The following is a 19,611-nucleotide window of genomic DNA, read 5'->3' as shown; positions in this document are numbered from 1 at the left end:
GGTTCATTAGGCCCTTTGACTGGTTGCTTAAGGGAGAAAAGATAGCTCAGTTGGGAAGGTGTTGGTTTATTGATCAGCATGTCCCCACAAGGTTGGGGGTTCAATCCCAGGCATTGCCAAGTAAAAATTATTTTTAATTTTCTTTTGAAATCTAATAGTTTGTCTACTTTGTAAAATTAAACTATAAATCTACTTGTTAATTAAAGAGACCTGTTTAAAAGATTGCTTTAATTCTTTTTTTTTTTTTAAAGACTTTTTTGGCCTACTTTTAATATGGGTTACATGGTGTTGAAGTATAGGAAAAGAAGCCATTTTGGTTCATTAGGCCCATTGACTGCATTTACAAGGCAGAAAAGATAGCTCAGTTGGTAAGGTGTTGGTTTATCGATCAGCAGGTCCCCACAAGTTTGGTGGTTCAATCCCAGGCAGTGCCAAGTAAAAGTTATTAATTTTCTTTTGAAATCTAATAGTTTGTCTACTTTGTAAAATTAAACTATAAATCTACTTTTTAATTAAAGAGACCTGTTTAAAAGATTGCTTTATTTCTTTGTATTTTTTGAAAGACTTGTTTGGCCTACTTTTAAAGAGTTACAAAGGGTTGAAGTATAGGTAAAGAAGCCATTTTGGTTCATTAGGCCCATTGACTGCTTGCACAAGGGAGAAAAGGTAGCTCAGTCGGTAAGGTGTTGGTTTATCGCTCAGCAGGTTCCCACAAGGTTGGGGATTCAATCCCATGCATTGCCAAGAAAAGTTTTTTAATTTTCTTTTGAAATCTATTAGTTTGTCTACTTTGTAAAATTAAACTATAAATCTACTTGTTAATTAAAGAGACGTGTTTAAAAGATTGCTTTACTTCTTTGTCTTTTTTGAAAGACTTGTTTGGCCTACTTTTAATATGAGTTACATGGTGTTAAAGTATAGGAAAAGAAGCCATTTTGGTTCATTAGGCCCATTGACTGCTTGCAAACGGGAGAAAAGATAGCTCAGTTGGTCAGGTGTTGGTTTATCGCTTAGCAGGTTCCCACAAGGTTGGGGGTTCAATCCCAGGCATTGCCAAGTAAAATTTTTTAATTTTCTTTTGAAATCTATTAGTTTGTCTACTTTGTAAAATTAAACTATAAATCCACTTGTTAATTAAAGAGACCTGTTTAAAAGATTGCTTTATTACTTTGTATTTTTTGAAAGACTTTTTTGGCCTACTTTTAATATGGGTTACATGGTGTTGAAGTATAGGTAAAGAAGCCATTTTGTTTTTTTAAAATAATTTTTTTAAGAACATTTTTTAATTTTCTTTTAAAATCTTATAGTTTGTCTACTTTGTAAAATTAAACTATAAATCTACTTGTTAATTAAAGAGACCTGTTTAAACTATTGCTTTATTTCTTTGTATTTTTTGAAAGACTTGTTTGGCCTACTTTTAAAGAGTTACAAAGGGTTGAACTATAGGTAAAGAAGCCATTTTGGTTCATTAGGCCCATTGACTGCTTGCACACGGGAGAAAAGATAGCTCAGTTGGTCAGGTGTTGGTTTATCGATCAGCAGGTCTCCACAAGGTTGGGGTTCAATCCCAGGCATTACCAAGTAAAATTTCTTTAATTTTCTTTTGAAATATAATAGTTTGTCTACTTTGTGAAATTAACTATAAATCTACTTGTTAATTAAAGAGACCTGCTTAAAAGATTGCTTTATTTATTTGTCTTTTTTGAAAGACTTGTTTGGCCTACTTTTAATATGAGTTACTTGGTATTGAAATATAGTAAAACAAGCCATGTTGGTTCATTTGGCCCATTGACTGCTTGCAAAGGAGAAAAGATAGCTCAGTCGGTAAGGTGTTGGTTTATCGATCAGCTGGTCCCCACAAGGTTGGTGGTTCAATCCCAGCCATTGCCAAGTAAAATTTCTTTAATTTTCTTTTGAAATATAATAGTTTGTCTACTTTGTGAAATTAACTATAAATCTACTTGTTAATAAAGAGACCTGTTTAAAAGATTGCTTTACTTTGTCTTTTTGAAAGACTTGTTTGGCCTACTTTTAATATGAGTTACATGGTGTTGAAGTATGGAAAAGAAGCCATGTTGGTTCATTTGGCCCATTTGCCCCATTGACTGCTTATAGAACGTAGAATAGATAGCTCAGTTGGTTAGTTGTTGGTTTATCATTTAGCAGGTTCCCACAAGGTTGGGGGTTCAATCCCAGGCATTGCCAAGTCAAAATTTTAAATTCTTTTTTGAAAACTAATAGTTTGTCTACTTCATGAAATTAAACTGTAAATCTACTTGTTAATTAAAGAGACCTGTTTAGAAAGATTGCTTTATTTCTTTGTGTTTTTTGAAAGACTTGTTTGGCCTACTTTTAATATGAGTTACATGGTGTTGAAGTATAGGAAAAGAAGCTATGTTGGTTCATTAGGCACATTGACTGCATGACAGTGAAGATTCATCTTCACCTGTTAATTCAAATGTGAAGGTCATTATGCTGAAGAAGAAAAGCACTGAAGCTTGGGCACAACCTCAAGAAGATGACAAGCATTATTGAATGTGAGGCGATGGTGTCAGGTGATAAGAACACCCTTAGCAATGTGCAAGCCTTCAAACAAATCTGCAAAACTAAATCTCATCACCAGGTGCAAAACTAGGCTGTGTTCTCAACGCGAGTAGATGATTCGGCGTCAGAGGCTTGAGGTCATCGGGCTGATCTGTGTTCGTGGTTAAAGGTCTCCCATTGATGATGCTCTCAACTTTGCATAAAAGAGTATGTAGTCCTTCCTCTTCTAAGAGCTGTTGCTTCACAACAAAGCTCAGCACTTTTCTCACTGTACGGATTTGACGCTCTAAGATACTGCTGTGGTGAGACACAGCAGGCGGGTTAAAAATCCATTGCACACCCTTTCTGAGCACGACTTCGTTGATATGAGACTGATCCAGCTCTGCCAATGCCTCACGCAGCTTTTGTTTAGTGCCAACAAAGTTGGTGCCTTTGTCGGAACAAATAATTGACACTTGACCTCTTCTGGCTTGAAAACGCCATATGCCATTAATACAGGAAACAGTGTCAAGAGTATGGGCTACTTCTATATGCACTGCCCTGACAGTTAAACATGTGAAGAGCACTTTATAACGCTTAACCTTTGCACGTCCTCCTCTGACCTCCAAAGGTCCCAAACAATCTACAAGGTGTTGGTGAAGGGTGTTGGTGAAGGGTGGTTTGTCGGGAAGCAGGCAGTCTTGTGGCAGATCCACCATTTTCTGCTCTCCTGCCTTTGTATGTAGTCTTTTGCAGAGGTTGCACTCTGAAATCACTTTTCTCATCACAAGATGTGGTTCCTACCCCCATGTCAACACTCTTAATGGATGTGGTGGAGAATGAGGTAAGCTATTCTGCTGTTTATGCAGAATGGCAGGATGCCTGGCCTCCTCAGGCATTCAACTTCTTTTCGAAGGAAACTAGGCCCCTGAAAACAGCTTTCAATGAAGCTCTGGATCTTCAAACCTCTGGAAGCCTGATCTGCTGGGTTTTGTGAGGTGTTGACATACTTCCAACAAGTATGTGGTGTGTGTGTGTGTGTGTGTTTTGAAATGTACATGAAACCTCTAGAGCAAAGCCTCATCTCTATGCCTCTTCGAGCCTCATCTATGAACAGCATGTGCTATACAGAGTGGCAAATTTATACATAGAACTTCCATAAAAATACATTTCAGACCTCTTGTATAGAAATGTGGGTTTTTTTAGACATAAGTAGGTGTTTAAGTAAGACAATTTGAGCACTTAAATGACCATAGATTTATATTTCGAATCTGCTCTGTAGATCTGTATCTGTTTAGAACATATGTCTGCAATAAAAATAATACTGTATCTAGCAAATACCAAAATATAATGTATGAAAATGTGAAAATAGCTGTGTTTGTAAATGTTGTACAATGTAAATGTTTGTAAATTATAAAAAAAAAAATTCAAATAAATTGTTTTCTATCACCAGACGACTCTCTTTTTTCAATACCTTGACAGCACCTTTTTTTCTCTTTTAGTGACTTCTGAAACTGTCAGGGGTTGAATGTGTGCAGTGCTGTCTGAATCTGAATAAGAATTTTAAGGCCTCTTCCAAAGAAATCAAAGATATTTGACTTCTTATCTTACTGCTATTTGAAGATTATTTTTAGCACTATTTATTATTTAAGATCTTCTGAGAATTCACAAAAAATATTTCACAAAAAAATATTTTAAATCTTTCTCAAAAAATATTTCTTGGGATTTCAAATCATATAAGCTAGTTTTTAGGCTTTGACACTGGGAAAGATCAGAGTGACTCAAAATACTCACAGTCGTTGGGCTAAAATGAAAACCCCTTTACTGCAATATGGTGTATTTTTATTTCATTTACTCAGTACCTAAGGCATGAGAATTAGTTTCCTTGTTGTCTCCAAACTTTCAAGCGAACTTGAATGAAAATTATAATATGATGATTGCAGCTTCTGGCATCACCGTAGTCATATGACAGCTAACAAAATGACACCAACTAGTTACAATTTCTATAAATAGTACATGAGATTAAGGTAGGGAAGTGAAGAGATAGTAGATAGTACTAGAGATAGTAAATAAAAGCGATGTGAGTGAATAGGAAAGATAGAAGTGAATAAGAACATATGGTAAACCCGACTGGCACTTCTGTCTCGCTCTACATCCCCTTTGATCTACCCAAGAAAAAAAAAGAAACATTCACAGGATATACACGCTTCAGAGTTTCTTTTGCCTCAATAGCAGGGCCAGCTCCACTTTTGATCAGACAAGTACCCTGTTCTCATGTGTCCTCCAAGCATCTCTTACCATCAAGTCAAAGCCATATCTTAATAATCTAAATCTGCCTAAATTACATTGAAGTTTGATTATATAAATGCATCCTAGTTATTTTTGGGCTATCTGTAATCATGTGAGTGCTCTAGTTACGGCACCTCAGCATGGGAGGATAACACTGAATACGCAGAGAGATGGGGTTCTATGCGAAGGATTTTTTTTTTTACTTCTGCACCCACACACACTCTCTCACACTGCAGTACAAAATTCAAGCTCACCCAGAAAGTCTTTACAGATTAGCTGTGATTTCAACCTACCAACACGACATATTTTTTCAGATCCATATAATTCTGCATGTATAGGTATTTATGGCAATCAATCTTTCATTCACTGCCAAACCCTAAACTATATTCTGTCTCCCTAAGGGGTATGTTATCATGTAAGCTTTCATTAGAAGTGGGTATCTGCCTTCAGTTTCTTGCTAGCAGTGTGACGCATAATGTATACATTTGCAACCTAAAACTGGTAAACAGATGAAAGTAAAAAAAAAAAAAAAAAAGATTTGAGGAAAAATAGGCTAACCTTTTTTTTTTTTTTTTTTTTTTTAATAGTTCATGTACAATAATAACGTTTACAACAACTGTGATGTAATTAAACAGAGAAGGTAAAATTAGAATTTCTTACCTGCTAATGATCAGAAGGAAGACTACCAAGCCCAAAGGGCTGCATGAACACATGGCTGCTGGAGTCACAAGTGTCTGTCTGAAAGATCAATGTAAAATAATGGATTTTGAGTAAGTGCATGTGATTGTGAGGTTTTAATTGAAACCCATGGCATTGTAGTGCTTTATTAAGCATTACTATAGTTGGAATACATACTGTAAAATAATTATACAGGGTATTTAGTAGCAAGTCTAATACAATTTTAATACAGTGGAACCCGGTTATGTCGCCAGCCTAGGGGTTGCCAAAAAGCATCGAGATAACCGATGATCGAGACAAACGAAAACCAATATGGCGGCAACGCCATAACCGACGTTAAGTGGCTAATTTGCCCCCCCTTGTGTTCGAGATATTAGGGTTCGGCCCAGAGCTCAGAGGTATTATATAGGTAAAGCATCTATAAAACAAACGTGAGTTACACTTATCTAAGTAAAATGCAATGGTTTCTGCTTCATTAATAGATTTCTAACTTAATTAATAGATTAATACTAATACTGCGAAATTAAAATATGAGAAGTACATTAGATGCCCATGAACTCATTGATGATCTCCCAGTTGCCTAATAGGTATTCAAAGCCTAAATATAATCAAGACCACTGCCAATGCTAGTAATGTTGCCAATACTAGTAATGTGTTTATGATCATAACAGGGTACACTTAGGTATATGGACCACCTCCTTTCAGGTATAATCCTATGTTATTACTTTTTTGGAATGCCAACTGCATTCATTTTCATCTACTCTGTGTGAAAGAGTAATTTCTATTAATGAGCATTAGAGCACAGATGCCCAAACTGGGGCCTTATAATACTATAAGTTTCACTGAACTAGAAAACATAAAAAATACAACTGCATTAGTTAAGCAAATTACAGAGTTTTAAATTTAAATTTATTTATTTCTAAATATAAGGAAATCATGAATGAGGGACATAACCAATATTATATTACAGTTTCGTATAATGCAACATTTATTTTTAAGCCCACAGCCCTCAAATAACAAGTTTGATTTTTGTCCCTTTTTAGGAAAAGTTTTCCACCTTTGCTTTAGAGTCAATAATCGTAGCTTTCTTTGAGGGAAAGTTTAAATAAATTAAAACCTTTAGTGTGGCATTTTGTTGCTCATCCTCTAGGTCAGGGGGCACCGGGTCGCCCGCAAGGACCACATGAGTCACCCGCAGGCCTTTTCCAAAAATGGCTGTTTCCTACCTTGTTAAATCATTGTTGATAATTATTGTGAGAAATCATTAACATGATCAGTGTCTTCACATAGATCAGGGGTGTCAAACTCAGGCCAGCGGGCCAAATTCGGCCCGACGTACAATTATATCCGGCCCGCGAGATCATTTTATATAGTTTTTTCTATTATTGTTATTAATAGCCCCGCGATATGAAGCGCTACAGATCCCATAATGCAGCGCTTCAGCTGCCTTGCCGAACACTAGGCTACCTGGTAACATTCCAGCGTCAATCAAGTCAAGCTTCTGTTGATGTATTTAACCCTATTGTAAAGTTATTGTCAAGCCCCTCACAATGGCCAAGATAAAAGTTGATTCTGAAAACAGAGCCTTTCAAAACTGATAGACGGCTGAATATATGTTTACTGACACTGCCCGTAAACCTGTGTGTCTTATTTGTGGGGCGAATGTGGCTGTAATTAAGGAATTGAATTTAAGACGGCACTACGAGACAAAACATCAGGATAAGCTGAAAACCTGAATGCAGAGCAGAAGATACAGAAAGTAGAAGAGTTAAAGAAGAATCTGACATTTCAGCAGACATTTTCCTCCAGAGCACAATCACAAAGTGAAGCTGTTGTGAAAGCAAAAATCAGCCCGGCCATTTACCGAGGGAGAGTTTCTGAAGAGCTGCATGATGAAGGGGTGAGACGTCTTGTGTTTGACAGGAGATATATTTATGGAGAGCAAAATATTTTAAGTTATTTGAAGTTTAAGATTATTTTTATAAAATGGCATAAGAGCAAAGAAATCTGATTGTTTTGATACGTTGTTATTTTACCGTTTACTTAAAAGCACAATTTTTATTGAATTTTTCAGGTTTTTTCGCAGCATGTTCATATTTCTAACTTGTATAATATTGACAGAAGATATTTATATGGAGAGCAAAATATTTTAAGTTATTTAAAGTTTAAGTTTATTTATTCTGGAATAATTTTCCTGTCTGTTTTTATTCATGTTCAAAAAACATTGTTTTAGCGTGTTCAATAAATGTTTATCCTGTTTGGCCCGGCGACCTAAAGAGTGCTTTGAGTTTTGGCCCCCTGTGCAATTGAGTTTGACACCCCTGACATAGATGAATATCATTAATTATTAATCTTCTTCTTCTTCTTCTTCTTTCGGCTTCTCCCATTAGGGGTCGCCACAGCGAATCATCCGTCTCCATACCATCCTGTCCTCTACATCTGCCTCTTTCACACCAACTACCTGCATGTCTTCCCTCACCACATCCATAAACCTCCTTCTTGGTCTTCCTCTTTTCCTCCTTTCTACTGATATGTCCCTCCTCTGCACATGTCGAAACCATCTCAATCTTACCTCCTCACCTTGTCTCCAAAACGTCCTACATGTGCTGTCCCTCTAATAAACTAATTTCTAATCCTGTTCATGCTCGTCACTTCTAACGAAAACCTCCACATATTCAGCTCTGCTACCTCCAGCTCCGCCTCGTGTCTTTTACTCAATGCCACTGTCTCTACCTATGTGCACCTATTATAAGTATCATTAATTATTAATAATAACATATAATTAAAGGTAAATTGAGAAAATGTGTTATTTCAGAAGTGTGTATCAAACTGGTAGCCCTTTACATTAATCAGTACCCAAAAAGTAGCTCTCAGTGTCAAAAAGGTTGGTGACCCCTGCTCTAGGTTCACTGACCAACCAAATTAGAATGAAGAAGTGAAAAATAAATTTTAACTATTCATCATTTAGTTTCAGGTAGCATTAGCAAATATACACTTTGGCTCAGAAAAAGAATAGATCAAAATAGTACAAAATACCAGTACAAAAAATGTTTTGCATTTTTTCTCAATAACCAATCATCTACTTAGATTAAGTGAACCTAATTTCAAACCTTTCACTGAAAGATGTTTGTATTTTCTCTTCTCAAACAAAGATCAATGCCATTAACTAAATCTGAACACCCTGAACAAAATATAAACACCCTGAATCTATATTAGGTTTATTTACTCTGAAGCCCTTCATTAGTTCTACAGAAGTCAGTAATACAGAATTGGCTAAAGTATTTGATAAGATGAATATTTGAAATACTTCTCTTGATGTTCATGCTATTACTCTTATGAAATAATGTTTTTATCCAGTAAACACCATTGAGGTTAAATGTGTTTTCTTTGTTAATATAAATTAATAATAATAAAAACATTTATACATTTAATTTTAATATATAACATTAAGAAATGATCTGATGTAGCTTTTGATCTAAAGTATTAGAAACACTTGATGCTGTACATGCTTAATGACATCCGACAGGCAAATCTGTTACCAGCTTTTTAAATTTTGTTTATATAAATCCAAGCACACAATTTGATAGTGTTGATCAGTGCTTACTGATGGTATTTGACTGGTTCAAATTTTTACCTTATTTTGTAATAATATTGAAAAAATGCTAATATTGGTGTTTTGGTGAAGATTCTGTAAAATAAATTGGTGACATTCTTTCAATGCTTTATGTCCAGTTTGGCTGTGCATGACCACTCTATAGCCTTAGATTATTGGCTGACGAATGCGGTATGCTTTTGTATCTGTTGTTTTGTGAATTCTTACATGCTTTTCTGATCACCATGAAAATGCAAAGATTGAAAGTTATTTAAACTTAAAACGGTATTTTAAACCCTTAAATGTAATCATTCATCATTCATTTTAAATCCATTTTGAATTGTGGACAGATGGCAAATTGCATCATACTGCTGCTACTTGATTGGCTAAATGAATAAATGAGGCTGAATGAGCAGGTGTAAAAGTGTGTCCATTAAAATGGATGGTAAATATTTTTTATCTGGCACCATATGAATGCATTTTGAATACAAGCTCATTTAAATGCATTTTTAATGTTTTACATGTTGATTTTACATGACTAGAAATAATAATAACAATTATTATTGTTATTATCATTATTATTGAACTTAATTTTTTAATTGCACATGTTCTACTATTTTGAGTCTATTTTGAGTGCAGACTGAATCTCTGCTCACTCTTCTAATACCAGGATCACCACACAGAAGACATCAGAAACACACACACATACGCACACACACGCACACGCACACACACAAACCACCTCCACACTATAGCCCCTATCCTCAAGACATTTAAACACATACACACACACACACACACACACAGACCTAAAAGTAGAAAAATGTACTCTGCATACATAGACAAATACACAAATCTAATCATAGTCCAGAAAACCCTTATTTTAATTCTCACTGGGACTTATCTGTAATCAAATTGTGATTATAACTACAGTACAAAAAAAAATCTAAAATACACAACATCATACACACAGGTACATAATCTATTACAGATGATGTACTAACAAAACATTCTCCCAAAATTATATCAGTCATTCTTATTGTGCATACACACCCTGTCACATTCCACTTTGATTCATCGCTTTTCCTAGATACCTCTGTGCAGAGTCTAAACTTCCTTCTTGCAAAGTCTTCCCACACAGACATCATAGCTAACTTCAGAGCGTTTAATTTGATTTTTTTGTTATTATTTATTATTTTTAGACTTCTAGTTCTTGCTGCCTCACAGCTTTTTTACATGAACAGTGCAGAGACAGCAGGGAGCTGATCAAAAAACAGAGAGAGACAGAGACATTAATAAGTGGTAACACAAAATTGTCTACCAAGGCACACAAATTTATACAAATGAGCTTCAGGCAAGCAGGTAGTGCATGTCTGACATCAAATTCAGCTCCACAAAAGTACAGAACATCATTTAAATACAGGACACATAAATTATAAAGATAAATATTTAATGCTTCTAAATGTAATATTCATGATCGAGCAAAAGCCTGAGCTTGGCCTATGTGCCCCCTGGAGAGTGTGTTATGTGCTTATCTAATAGGTCTGCACTGTCTTAGCACATGTGGTAGTCCTGAAAAAACTGCTGTCTGCCCAGATACAATGTGTGATCTAACTATTCTATAGCATGTCTAAGGCATTGTTAACATATCAGTTTCTCTCAGATGGCTACAGGTTGGAGACAATTGGGAGCTTTTTATTTAGTGTAACATTTGAGAAAGTCTGTGAGGGAAAAGAGACCTTATAGCAGAGCTACCCAAAGGCAAGACAAGTCAAACTTTCTGCTTGGCTCCCAAAAAACACCAATAGTCCTTAAAATCCCTGTAGCTACACAGAGTCACAGAGGCATGCACTACCCTTTTTTTAGCCATTAACTTGCGGTGATTACTTTATAAACCTGACAATAAAAATGTGAAAGACAGAAGCTAGAGTATCTGGGTCAGCATAAACGCCTGAAATATAAAAACATCTAACTACCTCTGCAGGTTATTCTTACTTGCAGCCTACGATATCCCTCATAATATATGTGGGATGTGCATACTCACTTCTGCCCTTGAAGAAGGTATTAAATTATTAATGCTACTGAAACTACATCTGAGAGTTTAAATAAAAACTCTTATTTTACTAGTTGTTGGGAAGATTATTCACCTTTAAATTTTAAAGCTTTTTAGTACATATTATTCATGTTTCTTTTTTTTAACAAAAAGAAATTAGATAAGGTTATGGCATATTACAAGGAAACGCAACTTAAACTAAACTAAAATACTGTATAGTCAACAAATGAACAGGATTAAAACTGTGACATGATGTGCATTGTGTTAAATATGTTAAAATTGGTCCAAAACATAAAAAGAGGTTTGGCAACCCAGCTCCATCTGCTCATGAAACCCTGATGTATGGAAAACAAAATTCAAAGTGTGACTCATACTACATGACACTGGTATTATTTCAGGAGCATCCGCAAATTTTCAACCAGTACCAGATTGTAATGTGAAACTTGAGGTTTTTCATGCTTCTTTTCAAACCATATGACATCATGTAATATTAGAAATATAACAGCATTTAGACCACACTAACTATAACGATTGTTAATAAATATTTACATACTCTAGTCCTGAAATTATTTCATCTACTCTGTCAAAATATTTAGCTTAATCAGCTTTTTAGCAGCTACCAGCAAAAAAAAAAAAAAAAAAAAAAAAGTTAAACCATGTTTAGTAAACCTGGTAAGTGCTGGAAAGTTTCTAAATTGCCTCTAGTTTTGCTAATTCAGTAATATGGAATATGCTTTAATAACTAGAGCAATACATGTGATTAGTGTGGTAGATTCAAGTTTTTACAACTAATTTGATAGAAACTCTCTCATGGAAATGCATCCAGTATATTAATAACTGGTGTACAAATAAGCTATAAATAAATAATTGGTATGTGAAGCAAATGTTTTGAGAGCAAAATATTAAATTACAAAAGCATCAATTTTGTTTATTTATAAGGTGATTTTTTTTATTTTATCAAAATAATTGTCTTTTGCAAGAATGATATTAAATAAATTCATTATCTTTTCATTTTCAATCATAAATAAATGTATCAAGATTTTTGAGTTAAGCATGTTCATTATCTGTTAATGATTGTATTGTAAAGTTAATTTTGGATTTTTTTTATGCATAAAGACAAATTTATTAAACCTTTCCAAATTTTTAAGTAAACTGGAGTTATTTATTTCATTAAGATTCTCGAAACATAAGAACACATTACATTATTGTGAATTACATTTTATTTTGCTTTAATCTGTGAAAAACATCGATAGCATCTGCATATATTTAAAATGACAGTAAAAGGCTACTTGAATTGATGCATTGAAATGTGCATGTAAATAAACAAACTGGTTTGCATGAGTGTGTTGTTGGATTCCTCTACTGATGGTAGTCTAAAAAAACAATAATTCTGCCAGAATCAAATGCATTATCTTGGACATTTATTACCAAATGCACCTACATGAGCTGGAAAATCTAACCAGGTGAGATACTGTAGTCTGCAAATCTTGGCCTGCATTTTTGCAATATAAAAGCCACATTAAACATTCTAAATCTCAGGGAACTGTCAGGTGCCATGTGAAAGAATTTGCAAGCAGTTTTAGTTGAAAACAGACACGTAGCAGCGTGTAGGCTTTTTTTTTTTTTTTGCACCTGTTGGTTCTCCCCTCAAACCCTGTTTATGCCTCCCAAAATTCAACCATTTGGAAATAAATAATTTGATATCCCAAGACACGTTTGCGCAAACGCACACAGTCGCACGCAAATGTTTGCATCGTTACATAAAATGTTATATAATCTAGAATATCTGTTGAACACAATTTTGATTAAAATGCATTTAACTTTTGACTGCACACCAAATCAATGGCACCCGTTTTACTGAACCCGAAGGAGAATTCGGGTTCAGTAAATTCGGGAAACAAGACTCATTTCATATAATGACAATAAACGGGCTTTAAGAGGTTAAATACCAATAAGGCAGATTTTTAGCGTGAAATATACGCACTGTACAACAACACGCAGGTAAATACAGTGCGAAAGCTACCTACTTACATTTTAAAGTCGTTCACGCGCGTGCATGTCCAAACTGAACCACCGGTGCCGCGTCAAATAACAGCGCGCGCTCCTCCGTTCAGGCTCTGTGCGTCATTTGCTTCAGTCATCTCTATATATTTATATAATTTTCCCATTTAAAGCAACATTCCACTTGTTTTTCCTGTCTTTTAATCACAATAAAACAACCTGAAGTGTGGAAAAGAAATGAGGTTAACCGCAGTGTTAGAGGAAAGCTCGCGTTTTGTTTGCGTTAAAATATGCGTCCGCCGGGCTCGCGCTCAAAATCCACCGTATACTCAAATACTAGACAGTATGTGTAAATAGTGTGTAATATAAATGCTATGCTTTAGTACTTAACTCGGAATAGGCAATCATCTGCTTACAGTAACATCTGCACTGCCATGCTAATGAGTATATGGAGATAGTATAGTGTCAGTAGCACTCTAATGCATGCTACTGTTTTTACAGGAGGGTATCATACAGTTTAAATATGGTACAGAGGGGCTGCATCCAACACTACTACATTGGCAACTTCATTATTTCAGAGTAATACGTCATAATGTGACTTCTCACCAAGGTTAGGAAGGAGAGGGGGAAGATGCTTACAGAGACGACAGGAAAAGGAGAAGTATAGGAAGGTGGAGGTTCGGGTTGGGGCTTTAAAAGGGAAAGAGTTAGCTGATATGATGTAATGGAGAAAGGTAGACATGTGTGTTCAGGAGAACAAGTGGAAAGGGAGTAAGGCCAGGAACATTGGAGGTGGGTTTAAACTGTTCTATCATGGTGTGGATAGAAAGAGAAATTGTGTAAGTGTGGTTCAGAAGGAAGAGTACAGTAAGAGTGTAGTGGAGGTGATGAAAGTTTCTGAAAAGGTTATGAACTTGAAGCTGGAAGTTTAAGGAGTGATGATAAATGTCATCAGTGCTTGTGCTCCACAAGTGGGCTGTGAGATTGAGGAAAAGGAAAGATTCTGGAGTGAGTTAAATTAAGTGGTAGATGGTGTGCTTAGGAATGAACAATTGGTAAATGGGGCAGATTTAAATGGCAATGTAGGTGAAGGGATCAGAGGTGAGGAGATGATGGGTAGGTATGGCTTTAAGGAGAGGAATGTGGAAGGGCAGATGGTGATAGATTTTGCTGATAGAGGATGGAAATGGCAGTGGTGAACACTTATTTTAAGAAGAAGGAGGGTGACGTATAAGAGTGGAGGAAGAGTGGTGGACTATATTCTATGTAGCAGATGCAACCTGAAGGAGAGTAGAGACTGTAAGGTGTTGGCAGGGGACAGTGTAGCTATACAGCATTGGATGGTGGTCTGTAGGATGGCTTTAGAGGTGAAGAAGAAGAAGAGGAGAAGAGTCAGGAATGAAAGAAGAAGAAGATCGTGGGAACTGAAGGAGGAAGACTGTAGTGTGAAATTTTTATGGAAGAGGTCAGACAGGGGCTCGGTGGTGGTGGTGAGGAGGTGCTGGATGATTGGGCAACTACTGCAGAAGTAATAAAGGAGACAGCTAGAAAGCTACTTGTTGTGACCTGTGGAACTAGAAAGGAAATAAAAGAGACCTGGTGGTGGAATGAGGAAGTACAGGAAAGTATAAGAAGAAAGAGGTTGACTAAACAGAATTGGGATTGACAAAATGATGGGAAAGTAGGCAGTAGGCAGTAGGCAGTATTTGCTTTGAGAATGTTGATAGAGAAGTATAGAGAAGGTAAGGAGGAATTGCATAGTGTGTTTGTGGATTTAGAGAAAGCGTACAACAGGGTGCTGAGAGAGGAGTTGTGGTATTGTATGAGGAAGTCAGGTGTGTCAGAGAAGTATGTAAGGGTGGTGCAGGACATGTATGAGGACAGTGTGACAGCAGTGAAGTGTGCAGTAGGAACAACAGACTGCTTCAAGGTTGGACTGCATAATGGATCGGCTCTGAGCCCTTTCCTGTTGTTCCTAGCTGAAAGAAGAAGAATTTAAATACAATACAGTTGAGTATGGAGAATGAAAGTGTTTCCTTTGTGCTTTCTATTCTTCTCATTCTCTTATTGAACATGAGAATAGACTATGTCATGGTGTGTCTGTATGTTAGTTTTTCAGGATCGCAAATAGATGACAGTTTGGTGATTTTTTTATCAAAAATTTGTTTAATGAAATATGAACAGATCACAACCAGATTTTATTCCCTGTAAATTTATCTGCACAGCTGCAGTGCCATCTAGAGATAGAATGCATTTTTCCTGAACGGCCAGTGAATACGGAAAGTATTAACAGCGCTTAAATTTTTCCACATTTTGTTATTTTACAGCCTTATTCCAAAATTGATTGAATTAATTAAATGTGGGAAACTAAGGCAGAGCTGATCATCTTTGTCAGTGTTAATATTCACAAGTGCAACCTGAAAATGCAGAAGAGATATGTAGCTGTAGTCAAAAAAAAACAAAAACACAATGTATTAGATCAGAATTGCAGGCATACACAACACCAGGAACAAAATGTTATCTACTGGGGCTACATTATTATAAATTAAAACAGACATAAACAAAAGAACACATGCTAACACTTATTAGTTGGTGTGCATAAAGTGGATGTGGAACAGGTGTGAGGCAGAAAAATAAACTAACACAAAGCGTTCATATTGGTAAGAAATTATTGCTTGGGGTATTCAATTTAGACAGTATAATTTACAGGAACAGTATGCAATGGCAAAAATTACGACATTACCAGGTATTCACATTCACAAGATAAAAAAGGTTACTTTGTTTTCTTTGAAATAAAACAAAATGCAGAATTGACAGTATTTACAAAATCATTATTACTTCTGTAAATTGTAAAAAAAAAAAAAAAAAGAAAAAAAGAAAGAAAGAAAAAAAAGAAGAGTAAATAGGTAATGGGAAAAAGTAGATGAGTCATTTATTCAAAGACCCAATTTGAGGTCTGTTAGATATAGAAAGCAAATAAAGCCAGGAAGGAAGGAAGGAAGGAAGGAAGGAAGGAAGGAAGGAAAGGATCCAAAAATCCAGGTAGGTCAGCATCAATCATCTCCCACTGCACTCTCCCACATAGCAATCATATAAAGCAGGCAAGCCCAATCTCTCACAGTGTAGGCACACTCAATGATTTTTAAGCAGTCTGTCATAAGCTCTGCACTCAAATAACGCCCACTCAGAGTATCCACTACTGGGAGGTAGAATTTGTGCTGCAGGCTGTGTAAAGTGTCCTGCGGTGAAAAAAGCATCAGTTGTGTCAGCTCCTGCTCTGCTGCTCCTTGATGCTCTTTTAAGAGAGAGGAGCAGCAGAGCAGGAGCTGGCATTCTGAAACTGAAGGCTGATGCTGTGTAGTGAGAAAGAGAGGGGACACCATATGGTCCTGCTTCCAGGCACATAGACATTTTCAGAGATGAACAGCTTAGAACTTATATAAGGAAGTGAGTAGAAGCCCCATGGCATATGGTGTATGGACTATACATACATCCATGGGAGTCTGATGCTAACATAACAAAATATTGTCCTTAGTTTCCAATTGAAGTTAGCCATCCAATGTTCTTCCTGAGTATAAAAAGAAACAGTCAGGTACAGTGAACTATATATATGACCCTATACTGAATTAACTGCAAGACTGGTACCTTTTGCCTTGTTTCCATATTCACAGGAATTCAAATGATAAATCAATCATTTTGTGGTGAAACATTACTGACACATTTTAATAAGATGTGATTAAGATAAACATTTGAAAGGGTTTCTCTGCCTTCCCTATTTTGAGATGCAAGTGAGATCTAAAATGGTGAAATGAATAAAGCTGTACAATAAAGCAGCTTTTAGTATATTACAGAGGAAATTATACATGACAGCCATTACAGACATCACAGAGATGTTCCCACATATTTAACTTTAGACAATATCTGTTTTACATTTTTTTACATACAATATATATTTCATCAGAATGATTTATTCCTGCTAAAAAAGAATAGGTTTATTATTGAAATACATCATGGACATCACACTGGTACAGCAGGTAGAGCTGCTGCCTCAAAGCTTCAGGGTCTCCAAAGATTATTGCTAAAAGCTTGGCAGAGCATTTCTTATTCTGTTTCACTGTTTTTGATAAAACAGTGGGGTGTGTGTGTGTGTGTGTGTGTGTGTGTGTGTGTGTGTGTGTGTGTGTGTGTGTGTGTGTGTTTCTCTTCACATCCAGTGTTTCTGGTATAGACAGTGTGTTGTATCCTCTGTGCCCCTGACCAGTTACTTAAAATGTCTGATTAAAAGAATGAACACATTTGCATCAGTTGGCAGTGGTGAGTTTGGGTTAGAGTTTTGTTAGTTGGTTAAGACCTGATAAGCTTGCATAATTCTTAAACTACTTTCAAAAATCAGCAAACACTCATAATCCAAGTATCAGAGATATTTATTTTTTAAAGTATTTTTTGTTTTTTTTGAAAAAAGGGAAAACAAATTGTATTTCACTAATTGAAAAAAGGTCAGACAAAGGCTCAGGTGATTAGCAGACAATTACACAGTATAATAAAATCTTGATTTTATAGTTTAGTATAGTTTGAGTGCTAAAACTTGGCGAATGAGTATATGTGTCTAAATATGTGCCTCATTAGACGCTGAGTGGCTGAGAGTGAGTGAGTGAGTAAGAGTAAGTGTAAGTGTAAGTGTGTTTGTGTTTGTGTGTGTGTGTGTGTGTGTGTATGTGTGTGTGTGTGTGTGTGTGTGTGTGTTCTATAAGTTGTAGTCTTTGGTGGCCATGTCTTTAGGCTGTAGTTCTCCATAGACCTTACAATAGGTAAGTAACTACAACAGTCAACTTTGATTCAATTTCATTGCTTTGCAAGTTTTCTCTGTTTCCAATTTATTTATTAAATTTTAGAAGAAGGTTAGACAGCTAAATACGGTAAGGTTTTGTAATTTTTTACTGATATCAAAATTGTAATTGCACTTGTGTAAACAAATTTGACATGTGGACCTCAGAAGGCCATAACTCTACAGGCTTATGTGAATTTAAAGTGGGCTTAAAATAAGCTTATTAAATAACACAAGGCTTGTAAGGAATATTCAGTGCCCTTATTAAGAACTAACAATACTCCAAGGGTATTAAATCTGTCTGATTCATAAACTAATCTCTAAATGCTCTGTTAAAAAATACAAACTCAGTGCTGAATAAATTCAAGCAACTTGGGCTATGAGCTTCTTCACCCTTCCTCCAGACTCTGGACATTGGATTCCAAATGAAATACAGAACTTCCTATCATCTAAAAAGAGGACTTTGGATCACTGGGCAACAGTCCAGTTCTTCTTCTCTTTAGCCCAGGTAAGACGCCTCTGATGTTTTCTGTGGTTCAGGAGTGGCTTAACAAGAGGAATATGACAACTGTAGCCAAATTCTTTGACACATCTGTGAGTGGTGGCTCTTGATGCCTTGTTGACCCCAGCCTCAGTCCATTCTTTGTGAAGTTCACCCAAATTCTTGAATCGATTTTGCTTGACAAGCCTCTTAAGGCTGCGGTTCTCTCAGTTGGTTGTGCATCTTTTTCTTCCACACTTTTTCCTTCCACTCAACTTTCTGAGCTGAAGGCCACTGTCAAAGAAACCTTGGCTTTCATACCACCTTAGCAGTGCCACAGACTGATTACCTCCATGCCATGCCGAATTGAAGCAGCAATTATGCAAAAGGAGCCCCTACCAAGTATTGAGTACATATACAGTAAATGAACATACTTTCTAGAAGGCCAACAATTCACTAAAAATGTTTTTTTGGACATCACTAGAACCAGTGTTTTTTTGAAGTAGTGTGCATTATTTACATTTATTTATTCATTTAGATTGGTATATTTAAACCCAGCAAAGTAATGGGGGCAAGCACAAACAATCAAAGCATTAAGCTGTTCAGAAAGCTAAAAGGGGTTCTACAGCATCAAAACAACATTGCAAATTAAAAAAACACAACGAAGTTTCTAAAATTACAGCAATAGAACAGAAATTAAATACATTATTGCTTAATGTGCAGACAATTTCCAAATAGCAGCTGACTTTAGCGACAAAGCAGTCTTTAAAAAGCACAAAGCAGTTTAATAACCAATAATACAGAGTTCATACATCTTTTAATGCAATTAATAAAATAGAGTACAATTATTTCCCCAATAAAGTGATTTTTTTATTGGTTTTATGAAGTATTGTAATTTTTTGAGATAGTGAATTAATCGTTTTTTTAAATGTGAGACAAAATCACCACATTTAAAAGAACCAAAGACTTAAACTTCCAAAGTCTGTGTGCATTGAATTTATTTAATACATGAGTTTCACAATATTTAGTTGATTTACTGAAATATATCTATACATATATATATATAGTGTTGTTAGATTTCCGAAAAGTCCAAAGCTCTTTAGTTTTCGATGCTGTACATGCTGTAAGGCTTCGCATCTCTTTCCTGTAGGCCGATTCATCGTGGTTGC

At 35.8% G+C, this 19,611-nt stretch overlaps 1 protein-coding gene across 1 annotated transcript in view; it reads right to left on the bottom strand.

Moving 5' to 3' along the window:
• gabrz (gamma-aminobutyric acid type A receptor subunit zeta) overlaps positions 1-13,418 on the bottom strand; it is an 89,743-nt gene extending 76,325 nt beyond the window's left edge. The window contains exons 1-2 of the mRNA XM_046854907.1: positions 13,167-13,418; positions 5,473-5,550 (exon numbers count right to left, since the gene is read on the bottom strand). Of these exons, the coding sequence (XP_046710863.1) occupies positions 5,473-5,525 (53 nt within the window). The 5' untranslated portion in view covers positions 5,526-5,550; positions 13,167-13,418. The remainder of the gene's footprint in view (positions 1-5,472; positions 5,551-13,166) is intronic.
• Positions 13,419-19,611: the final 6,193 nt, after the last annotated feature.

The sequence above is a fragment of the Silurus meridionalis genome, chromosome 7, assembly GCF_014805685.1.
Source record: "Silurus meridionalis isolate SWU-2019-XX chromosome 7, ASM1480568v1, whole genome shotgun sequence".
Lineage (NCBI taxonomy): Eukaryota > Metazoa > Chordata > Actinopteri > Siluriformes > Siluridae > Silurus > Silurus meridionalis.
The sequence above is the reverse complement of the archived record's forward strand: the minus strand, read 5'-3'. Positions and strand labels throughout refer to the sequence as shown.